At 33.6% G+C, this 12,476-nt stretch overlaps 1 protein-coding gene across 9 annotated transcripts in view; it reads right to left on the bottom strand.

The window, feature by feature from the left end:
• Window positions 1-12,476, bottom strand: part of MAPK10 (mitogen-activated protein kinase 10) — a 533,352-nt gene that overhangs the window by 137,398 nt on the left and 383,478 nt on the right. For 7 of the 9 annotated variants that reach the window (XM_087864017.1, XM_045791146.2, XM_045791168.2 and 4 more), the window contains one exon: window positions 11,595-11,666. The exons of 1 other annotated variant lie outside the window; for it this stretch is intronic. In XM_087864017.1, the coding sequence (XP_087720143.1) occupies window positions 11,595-11,660 (66 nt within the window). In that variant the 5' untranslated portion in view covers window positions 11,661-11,666. Of the gene's footprint in view, window positions 1-11,567; window positions 11,667-12,476 lie in introns of all 9 variants that reach the window. One more of the 9 variants, XM_045791174.2, reaches the window with a different exon arrangement.

Here is a 12,476-nt window from a genome sequence, read left to right as displayed (position 1 = left end):
ACATTATTTTTTAAAATAACTCATTTCTCCAGTGAGTATTAATCTCATGTTTAAATGAATCAATAATTATTTCTATGTGGATATAAGAGAATTTTTTTTTTTTGCAAAAATTCAAAGCAAACCAATTTCCTCCCTGTCCCCCATCTGCCAAAAAATTTCAAAGCTAAATTAAAAGAAGCCGTTATTGCTGCTGGCAGTTTGGTAGGCAGTTTGTTAGAGAGGAAGTCTGAATATAATCTGTTCTGTGAAAAGACTCCATGTTCTGCAGACCAGTAAGAAACGGCTTTGTGCGATGAGTCCCCATCACCAGTTAGCTGCTAGCCTATAGCATGGAGTTGCGAAGAAAAACATCCTACATTACTGATCCTATCCTGCAGGTGTCCAAAACCTTGATTGCATTATTCTCAAATTTAATAACCTATATGCGACAAGTACTCCCTCCCCATTTTCATTTGTGCATGACTGTCCTACGTTACTACTAGTCAGTTCCTGAGCAGGAGACATTAGATTTAGAAATTTTTAGAGGTTAAGCTTCCTTAGTTTCTCTTGAATGATATAGCTGAAAATAGCACCAGGCCTGGATTAGTTCTGTACTTAACTGCTGTGAAACCTCGAGCAAGTTGTTTTATTCTTTCATTAATTTTTTATTTATATTCTGATTTGTGCAGAACACCATCAAAGATATGGGATCAATAAAACCATTAAGTCCAGGTTTAGGAACAGATCTCAAATAAAGCAGGCTGGGAGATGACAGTTTTATCAGATGGCTTAAGTTAAGAATATCTATTGTCTTGAGCACAAACCAGTGTCATTCTTCCACCAAGCCAAAAGAAAAAATTAATGACAACAACAACAAAACACAAAGAGTGGCAAGTTTTGATTCATTAATCTCATAGAATATATCATACCAGGTCACAGGAAAGATAAAATTTCTCTAGCACTTAACTTCAGGAAGAATATATTCAATAGTTCTTCATATAACTCTGGGAATCAAACATCAGGCAGTAGATATAATATTTTTAATTAAAGACATAAAAATGTTTCATATGATTTATATGACATCAGTTCTCAATAATTCAAGGGGAGAAAGAAAGGTGAAGCAGTCTTAATTGCTTACCTACTAAAGCAGAACTTTGCATTCTGTTAAATACTGTATTTAACACTGACTATAGGTGAGGAAAGTGGCATACAGTGGCTGTTAATTGTCTCACAGTCTTGCAACCATTAATTAGTGGTGTCAATTAATATAAACTGAAATTTATTCAACTCCAAACATGTGCTCTTTTTTTTTTAACTAAACCATTCACTAGGTCAGCTAAAATAATTTAGAACAATGATATGGTTTTCTTATGATCAGGTGAGTTATAGGAATAGGGCTTAGAAAATCAAGAGAAATGAATTAACGGCATCTCCTTCTCTTACATTTATGAACTAACTTAGCAAGGAGTTTGAATTTAATGGAACATTACATAATTCAGGGTTGAAGTAGACAGTGTTGGTGAGGGAAAGCTCGACTTTCAGAACTGCCTAGAAATTTAAAGGGTCTGATTTCATTCATTTGTTAAATATATATTGATCACTTACTGTATGCCAGGCACTATCGAAGATGCTATGGATATAACATCGATCTATCTCAATAGGATAGCCAAGATAAATTCACTACAAAATGCATCGCCAGAAAATTAACTGGTCAATCTCTTGGATATTATTTTAGTATTGTCATTTGGATACTAAAAAGTATCTGCCAAACGTGATGATTGTGCTTTTGGCACACATGATATTGAGCTATTCATTCTCATAGTGATGACCCACAGATTGAGTTGCTTCAGGATGCCACTCCAAGACTGTTACAGGAAGTCAGAAACTATGCCGCCTATTCCATTTATTATGGCAAAAGGTATGTGTTCAATCCATTTTAAATCTGAATCAAATTACATGTGAGTTTTAAAGGAGGAGATTTGAGACAAAATACTTAAGGATATTTAGGATTCAATTTTGTTCTGTCAAGAGCATATTTTCTCCACTCTTGTTTCTTAAAGAGTTACTCCAGAAGGAGGATTATGGCCTGAAATGTATATGACTTTTATATTGGTTGCCCAAAGATGGATATTCTGTGGAATCAATGGCTTATAACAAATCAATAATGAAGTAAAACTTTAAGACTTAAATTATGTTTAACCGTTATTTTCAATGACATGAAAAAGCACAGAGCAGTAATCAATAATAAAGCAAACATGGCTTCTGCCTCCTGTTATTTCTATGCAAAGGGAGAAAACTACTACTGCTTCAATGCCTGCTATGCACCAAGCTAGTATTAGGACCAGACACTGTGCTGGATTATAATAAATCATTTCACATAAGACTTCATATTCTCATTTTGCAATTGAGAAATCCTAGACTGAGAACTTCAGCAAAGGGTAAAAAGCCAGCTTTTATCTAAGAATCCTGACTGTAAGGTCTTGGCTAAGCTATTTACAGTTTTACACTCATTGTACTTATTTATGGAAGGACAGCAATAATCTACTTCTTTTCTTTAGTGAGAAGGTTAAATGAGATAATCTATGTAAAGCTCTCAGTGTGGTATAAGCTTATAAAAAAAACCCTCAACAAAGTTTATGATTATTATTATTATTACTACTACTATAATTATTATTATTGAGAAGTTAGATAACATTTAAAGACACATAGCTAATTAGCAGTTTAAGAATGTTTTTAACAAAAAGTTGGCTTGAACTGTAGTACAATCCCAAGACACTATGATATTGCTACACAGTTAATGTATAACCAACAGGGTTCAGAATGGTCAGGTAATAAAATATTTTTCTGTATTTTCATTTGTGGCAAAAACGGTATTCTATGAATATTCATGTGCTCCACCACATTTCCCAGCCTTCCCTGTAGTTCTGTTAGGGCCACGTGATGAGTTCTGGCCCATGAACTACGGTAGAAATGGCAGGTGTTAGTTAATGCAGGGGCATTTAGGGGATGTGCCACCAGAATCCACCTTTTTCCACACTCTGGTGTCTTACTTGGCACAGCACAAGATGGCAAGAACCTAAATTCCTGAGTCACAAGGTGGCAGAAACCAAAATTCCTGAGTCACCTGTGCTAACCTGGACTAGACTTTGTATAAGAAGAAATAAACCTTTGCCCTGATAAGTCACTGAGACTTGAGGTCTATTATTGCAGTATGTTTTTCATTCAACAAATACTTATTTTGGTCTTACAATTCTGTTAGGCAATGTTCCAGCCACCAAGAATAGAAAGTTCCTATCCTCAAAGAGCTTAATATTAAATTCTTCCTTACAGGATCAAACTTGGAATACTGACTTTATTATCACTGTGATCTAACCTACTAAACTAATCACACTGAATTCTACATTTCTTACTTACATATTTCCATTTTGTCTACAATAAAGAAAAAAGAAGTCTAAAATAGGCAATAATAAGTGGTATTAATAAAGCAAGACAGGAAAAATTCTCCAGGTTAATAAATAATAGCTCATTTGTAAAGAAATTCTTTCTCAGGGTAGGAGTAAGAAGTTATATTCCCTCATAAGGAGAGTAGAAAGTCATTTAGGAGTCAAAATGTTTGCAAGTTATCTAAATTTCACTGACTTATCTATAAAACAATTTTTTGTATTCTTTAGAAGAGGAAATTAGAGTTTATCAAATGATATATTTAAAAACGGACACTAGAACCCTGTTTTCATATATACAACAAAGAGCAGTATTCTTTTTTTATCCTTTTATCTTTTTTAAAATTTAAATTCAATAATTAACATATAACGTATTATTTGTTTCAGGGGTACAGGTCTGTGATTCATTAGTCTTATATAATACCCAGTGCAAAGAGCAGCATTCTTAAATCCAAATGATCCTGAGTCTCTCATTGCAAAACTATAAAAAGATCTAATCAGTACCAAAGTTTAGCAGTTCTGTGTTCTCCAAAGTGTGGGTTTTCACCTCTTTGAATATGTGCTTTTGTAACTGCTTTAACATTTTGGAATGATTTAGAGATGTATAGAATATATAACCAAATAAATATTCACCTTTAGAGAAGATGAACAAAGGAAGAGTTGAACGACACATTCCAGATCGGAACTGGCTTTAGAACTCATGATGGATGTTAACATTATTCTTCTTAACCTACTGAAAAATTCAGCCTTTGTTTATCATACACCTCAACCTCAGATAATACCTGTACTGAAAAGCAAAATTATCCCTTAATGCATTTTCTAAAGTCTCACATAGAATTAAAATAGTGCATTTAAGGAATTAGTTGACTACTTAAGAACACTATATAGATCAGAACAGAATCCACACATTGACGTGTTTCTTGCCGAGCATGATTTACCATACACTGAAAACCACAGATACTTCTGTGATATTTTACGGTACAAATATTTTTAAAGATATAGGTAATAACTTCATTTAATTTGATTAATACTTCAACCATAGCTGAACTTGTAGTACTAAGCTACATCTATATTAGGTTAAGATCATTCAACAAGAAATCAAGTTCAACCTTTTTTGTGCCTCAAGAAAACCAAACACATATCCACAATCAACCAGTAGAGGAAAGTTCATCATTATAGAACCAAATCTTAAGACCCTTACATTTTTTTGCTAATCTTTGTAGCATAACTGAATCTATTCATTAACTCAAATAATTATTTAATAAATCATTAGGGAAAAAAACTGCCCAAGATATAAGACACAAATATAACGTTAAATTTACTCTTTTGAAATTTGCTGCAGCCATTGTCATGTGTGGACATATGGAAAAAAACTATTATCAAACATCATGAAACATTCATTCATAAAAATAGGGTTGTTAGTTATCCTGACAGTATAGCTAACTTAATGATTTATTTCATGATTCAGGATATACCATGTTTTTACAATAATGTTTGCTATGTCTTTAATAATTTACCTATGGACAGTCCATGCACTAAAGCATATATGTTGGGATTTTTTTTAAATGTACGCAAAATTAAATGCAATGTATAAAAGCAGATATAGAAGAAAGTCAGAGTTGGGTTTCCTCGAATAACACACAGGAGAAGAAACCCCTTAAAAGGAGAAACTAAGGGATGCCTGGGTGGCTTTGTTGGTTAAGCAGCTGCCTTCAGCTCAGGTCATGATCCCAAGGTCCTGGGATCAAGTTCTGCATTGGGCTCCCTGCTCAGTGGGGAGCCTTCTTCTCCCTCTGCCTGCTGCTCCCCCTGCTTGTGCTCTTGCTTGCTCTCTCTCTCATGCTCTCTGTCTAGTAAATAAATAAAAAATCTTAAAAAAGAGAAACTAAGGTAAAAATTTTCTTTCCTTGTTACATGAAAAACTAAAATAATAAAGAAAAGGTTTATCAGTTTATATCTCAAAATCATAGCCATCCATTTACAAAATACCAAGAACCTCAAATATATCCATGCTCAATCTACTGATTCCCTTAATCCATATTTATAGGAAGTCAGTGTCTAAGTCAGTGTTTTGAGGTGGCAGACAATCTCCCCCCAAATCTAAAATATACAAACAATGCCATTTATTTCACAGACCACCAAAAATATTTTTCAGTTTCCCTGTTAGATTACATAGGTTTTCCTTTGCCTTGCCCCATCAAAATATCTTTTCATTTGTTGTTCTATTCCCCTAATATTGGTATAAAAGTCTTCTTTCCATCTCAGATGGCCATCTGATGAAGTGTAAAAATTTTAACCAGATAGTTTCATTGTCTTTGAAACAGAAACACCATAGACCTATCAAATGAGATAAAGTTGGGCAAATCAAGTTACTTTAAATTCAGTATGCCTTAAACGCAAAGAACTGTTTGTTTTTTTAACCATATAACCCTGGCATCAGGTTTCATGACATTTTTTTAAATGTCCTAGGTGATGTGATCTGAACATATCACTTAAAACTAAATAATTCCGCGGGCATTCTAGAATACCTATCTTTCGGAGTTCCCTGGTTTATTTATTTCCAGGTTTATAAAAAAACTCTAAAAAGTGAATGCAGCCCATAAAATATTTGCTAACAGCCTGAAATTTCTAAAGATCAAAAGAGGAAAACATCTGAACACTAAAAAATAATAAATCAGAAGTGATCAGCAATTTTGTTAAAAGAGTAAGTTTTCCTCTATTTAGAACAGCCATCATCAGTGGCTAAGAAAATTATTACATGTATACACATAATGTTTTTATTATCCAGACATTTGAGTAACAAAATAAAATTCAATTAACTAGTCAAGTCATCTAGTAATATTTTGTTTATTTAAAAAAACACTGTCTTAACTAGAAAAAAAATTCAACATGCTTAGTCTTGGCTATCTTACCTAATAAGGTTTAAACCAAAAAATAGTAAGAACTCAAAAGGCACTGAAGAACAATTTGACAATAATAACTTCAAAATGAGACTATTTTTGTCATATCCTCAGTAATATTTTAGACTTTATATATTACAAACATCTCTTGGAGTTTATATAAAAGTGTTTTTCTTTTTCCTACTGAGGACCAATTGATCTTAGGCTTCTTTGCATTTAATCATAGTATGTCAGTTCTTGTTATATTTAACTGCTACTCGCTTCCATTAAAACACTGTACACCAATAGAAGATTTCAAAAAGTTCATAACAGGACTAGGGAAAGACCTTCTAGTATAATAGTTGAGATTTCCAACTCTAGGATAAAATATAATTGGATTATGCCTTCGATAATTAATAGTGTTGTGAAGATTAAATGAAGCAAAATCTTAATAAAGTCTTCTTTGATAACTATTGAGTTTGGGTTTTTTTTTTTTCTGACTCATTGTTTAGCACAGGGCTGTTGCCGAGGTCTTTAACACAAAGAGGAACAGGTTTTCAAGATTATAAGCCCAGCCACTCTCTATCGTCCTTTAGACTAGACAGTGTGTTCTTTGAGAACAGTAATCGTATCATTCATCCTGCATCCCTAGTTTTTACAAGTTGCAGGCTTGTATCATAGGTACTCAGTAAAGATGTATTGAATACATAAATGGTGGAATCAATCAGTAATCAATCGGTCAATACATAGATATCTCCTTGCATAGAAAATGTAAGGAGGCAGAAAAAGTTTCTGTGTCAGAGCCAAACAGAACCTCAATGGATTCTGTCTCTTTATTTCTAGTTTACTTACATATATAATTCTCAATTCATTAATTTGAACCCTCTGTGAAAATCCAAAATTAAGAAATCATTTTAAATGATTCATGACCAACTCAAGCATCAGGAAACATTTAGAGAGGACAACAAGTTAATAACGTTTAGATAAATGTTAGGTTAACACTAATTTGTGATAGCAAAATAACCTAAATGCAATTAAATCTATTAATGTACACTTATAAAATGTTAAGATGTTGAGAAATTGACTTGATTTTGAAAACGAAGTAAACAAATTTCTACTCGGGAAGTGGTGTTTCTCTATTAAGTTTTTATTTACCCTCTTGTATTCAAAAGGCATTTATTGCACATTTACGGAATTAAGGTAGGTTTCTGGACTTGGAAATCAGAGATGAGGATGCCCTGGTCCTGTCCCTGAGGCACTCAGTCACCATGGCTGGTGAGGGAAAGATACAAACCTGTCCAACTAATGGTAATGTACGTCAGGATGTGATAAATGCTGTAGATACCCATAGACATGCATGTGGTTTCCAACACGCATTTCTGTGTGTATATATTCCTTGGTTAAAATACTGACTCATCTGTTCAGTACAACAGAGTTCCAAAAATAGCACTTTTACAGATTTTTTTTTTCAATTTGGAAAAGTGAAGTTAAACAGCTCTGTAATTCTCCATTCAATTGAGAAAGGAAAGCTAAGAAGGCTTACCTGTTTCTCAGGGAGATGCAGAGTGTTTGCACTTTCAATTCCCTGTCAGTCTACATTTTTGCAAAGGATTCATATCAGTCCAAACTAAAGATTATTCTTTTATTGTCTAACGTTACACAGACAAATTTCTCCCCATAATATAATGAGAGACCTCTTGCCTACAAAAGCTGCTTGTTGGAATATTAAAAAAAAAATTTAATAGGAGTAGCTAAGTAATTCAACTAAAAAATAAGGTCAACACTATTACAAATAATGTACATATTTCCTGTTGATAAAGAACTATCTGGGCAAGTTTGTTCTCTATATTCTCTGTAACTTCTTATTGGTAAGAGATGAAAAGATTGGACATATGACATAATATAAAAAGCCACACACTAAGCCTCAAGAGACCTGGATTCTGAATATACTCGATCACCTGTCTTTGTGCATTGTCTGTCTGGCAAGAAGCTGGGAGCAACCTAACCCTGCTGGTGATCAGGGTAAACACCATAGCATACCAAGAATGTGTGAGATGTCTCATGAAATAAGAAGCTTCCAAAAAACATAGTTTGAAAGTGAACCTCAGTAGATAACTCTGCCTCCAAAAATGAATACACTCTTTTCTCTAAATTGCTAGAGAAATAAAGCAGGCACAGAGGTACAGAAAAGAAAAATAAATAAATAAACATTATCAAATGAAAATTCTACATGGAAAGTAAATAAAATGCTCTGAGTCATGACCAGCAACATTCTGCTTGCTATAATATTTTTAGATTTTGAAGTTATAGAATATGCATGTATCTGGATACCAAAAGCTCATAGTAAGCAAAAAAATATTCAGAGTCATTAATAAAGTTCATGATTCACTTCTCTTTATTCCTTTGTTTTCAAAGAAGTCTTACTAGAAATAGACATTCTGCATCTATACCCAAATGTTGGGAGCTGATTTAAAAAATAACTTCAACCTACAAAAAGACTCTGGATTAAAAAATAAAGCATACGTCTTAAGATCTTTTTTATTGATAATTTTTAAAGTTAAGATTTAATCTTGACGTATGTAAAACATAAATTAGTTTTTTGTTGGTTCGTGGTTTGTTTTATAAGTGTTAATGCCCATAGTAAACAGATAAGCTCATGGCAGCTAATGAAATAGCACACAGTCACATTGCTTGCAAATGGTAGGGCCCAGATATTCTACACAGAAATTCAGTCCTGCTCCTTTCAACTAAAGCACAGTAACAGGTGCAACTGATTACCTCAACCAAACTTATATCATTCATTGATTCATTACGCAAATACTCAGTGAGAGCCCACGCCATGCCACATGCAAAAGAGAGAAAATTCCAACAGTGTGCTGGGTAAATGTTCAACAACTGCAGCAATGGAGGCAGCAATGGAGGAGACTTACTGTAGTAATTGCTTCTTTACATAATGTACCTGTTCCTGTAATAACAGGCTTCCATCTACCAACCTCACATCACTGAACTTTGAGTTGGGGGAGAGGGGCACAATCAACTTTTGTGAGCCTGGTGAGTTGACTCCTGCCCATGTGAAAAATGCATTGTAGTAGAGAGAGAGAAGCAAATTATTAGTCACATATATGGTATATCAGCTACCAAAAAGTGTTACAGAGGGAAAAAAAAGAAAGGCTGGGAAGTTGGGTAGGAAGTATACGTAGGAAGGGGCAAATTTAAATGGGATAGTCAGGAAAGATTCCCTTGAAAAATGACATTTGAGAAAGCCCTGATGGGGTGGAGGAGTGGGCCAAGAGGACAATAAAGGAAGAGCATTTCAGGGAGGGGAGCTCTAGGTGGCACGTGGCAAAGGCTTGGGTATTTATTTTAAGAATTTTGGTTTTTACCATCAGTGAAATGGGAAGACATTGAAAGGTTTTTCTGTTTTGTTTTGGTTTTAGCCAAGGAGTGACATGATCTCACTTACACTTTTCAAAGTATTATTCTCATTGATGTTTGAGAGTAAACAATTTGGGAATGAGCAAATGTGGAAACTCTGCATAACCCAGGCAAGAGGTAATAGTAAGTTGGATCAAAGTGGTAGTGGAGAGAATGTTGGGAAGTGGTGAGATTTCAGATATATTTTGAATGTACAGACAACAGTATTTGCTGACAAATTGAATGTGAAGTGCTGCCCAAAAGAGGATTCCGAAGATTTTGTTCTAAGCAACTGGGAAAGGTGAATTTAGCATTTACTGAATTACAGTAATTTTGGAGGAAAGATCAGGAATTTGGTTCAGCGTATGCAGAGTTTGATATGCCTATTAGACATCTAAGCAAAGACAAAGAACAAGTAGTTGGGCATGGTCTGATTTTGGGAAGAGATTTGGGTTGGAGATAAACCTATGGAAGTAGTTAACATACTGATAATACTTAAAACAGGGACTCAATTGGAGCACCAGAAGAATGAATGTAAATTTATTTAAAATTTATTCAGCTATTTAATAAACACATATTCCAGCACTGTTCTCATTGCTCTGCAAGAGCAATTAACTCATTTAATTCTCATAACCCTAGAAAGTAGGTACTGTTATTCTCCTCTTTTTACAAATTTAGAAACTAAAGCACAGAGAGGTTAAGTAACTTGCCCAAGGTCACAGGTAAATGGCTAATAAGTAATAGACTCTGGAGTTTCTAACCAAAGCTGTCCAGTTCCAGAATTCTTATTACAGAAGAGAAGTTATTTAAGTGCCTGAGGCTTCCAGCACTATGACATTTAGAGCTCAAGAAGTTCAGGCAGATCAGATCAGTAAATCCTATTCATAGCATATAACAAATTTTACTCTCCCATAGAAATTCTATTGATGCTTAGAGATTTACCAATGTTTGTTTCCCTTTATATTTTTTCACATTTTCTGTAACAAGCACATATTACTTCCAGAAACAGAAAGATTATTTTAAAATAATAGAAGGTGCAGAGTTATTTTTTAAACCTTGTTTCAGAGAATGCATGTCACTCCCTGTTTACTGCACAGCTCAATGAGAAGATAACAACGAAAATCATTACAGAAATACCGAATTGCTTTTTGCTTAGAGCATGAATAAAGTTACTAAAATATATTATCCAAAGAACAATCCTGAGAGTAAAAGGGAGCACTATTAATTGTATCACAACAATAGGCTGAAGTTAGGACTACCCTAAACATATCTGTAGTAGGAATAAGCTCCCTAGGCAGCCTCTTTCTTAAGAATAGTATATGTATGAATACAGGAGAGCAGACTCTTATCTGGTCCGTGCACAGTACCTTCTTACTATGGTTCACTGTAGGTTAAATACACCCTTATTTGCTGTTATTGTTGTTTACCCTTTTACTGACTACCGGTTAGCAACCAGCATCAAAAAACAAACTGAGCAACCCCCGCATGGTATTATCTGTGGATATTGGAGGTCTGCTACAGAGGACTCATCAGTCCTTACGATGAGAAACAATAATACAGACTTCAGCTATTTTGATGATTCAAGCCACATTTCAAGTATTAGGAAAGATATATTAATGACATTAAGTATAAATAAAATCTAGTAAGAAATCACTTTACATAGTGATTAATTTATAATCATTAAAAAAGAATTATTTTCATTCCCATGTTAACTTAAGTGAACAGGGAGGGAAAAAACATTTAACTATCCACTTCTAATTCCCAAGTTATTTTTACTACTACATAAATACTAACGTGATGTGGAACATATGTAAGCTGAAATGGCAAAATGGAAATACAAGGGAATATACTGTACCTTGTTTTACCTGTAAGGAACACACACCTGACAAAAGGCAATTTTCACATCCAAGGTTGGTTCACTGCAGTAGTACAATAAATGGAGGCTCATAAATACCTATAGAAAAAGGGGGGGGCATGAATTTGCAAATCACCTGATTGTTCATTATTTAATAGTATAAACTTTAATATAATTTGAATTAAACACAAGGTGTCATGCATAACATATATTCAGCATAATCTGTATCCTGACTGGTGCTAGGTACTTTTCATAAATCATAAACACTATATAATAAAATAAGGTAAAATGTCCTATTTTTATAATGATTAATATGACCACAATCATAAAGAATAGATATAAGGAACTGGATATACTTAATAAGTTAAAGTTTAGAACACCCTATTATATAGCACTTTCAGTTCTAGGCATATGACTTTAAAAACCTCAAACATATGCTCAAGAGCATATATGTAAGGATGTTTATCATAGAATAAAGGGATTTCTAAATAAACTGTAATGGATAACAGAATTCTATACAAATGTGGAATAACTGAATTTGAGCTTAAGATATCAGCATAGATAAATTTTTCAAATATGATGCTAAGTGGAGGAAAAGCATGTTTCAAAGGGGTATGAAGATCACTGTATTATTACTACAAAATTTTTAGATATACAAAATTATGCACATTGATTTGTTATATAATCATAAAACCAAGACTAAAAAAAATGGGCACTATGTTAACATCAATTTAATCTTGGTAGTTAAGTACAAAAATTTCAATTATATTATTTTCCATATGTTTGAAATATTTTATAATTTTGCAAAGGAGAGGATAAATCAATAACTTTTTAAGGAGAGGATAAAATCATGTAATGGTGGTGATGCCAAATTAGGTACTGTGTTATTTGAGTATGATGAAGCAGCAT

Source organism: Ursus americanus, chromosome 8 (assembly GCF_024610735.1).
Source record: "Ursus americanus isolate L20-20 chromosome 8, mUrsAme1.1.p, whole genome shotgun sequence".
Classification (NCBI taxonomy): Eukaryota; Metazoa; Chordata; class Mammalia; order Carnivora; family Ursidae; genus Ursus; species Ursus americanus.
The sequence above is the reverse complement of the archived record's forward strand: the minus strand, read 5'-3'. Positions and strand labels throughout refer to the sequence as shown.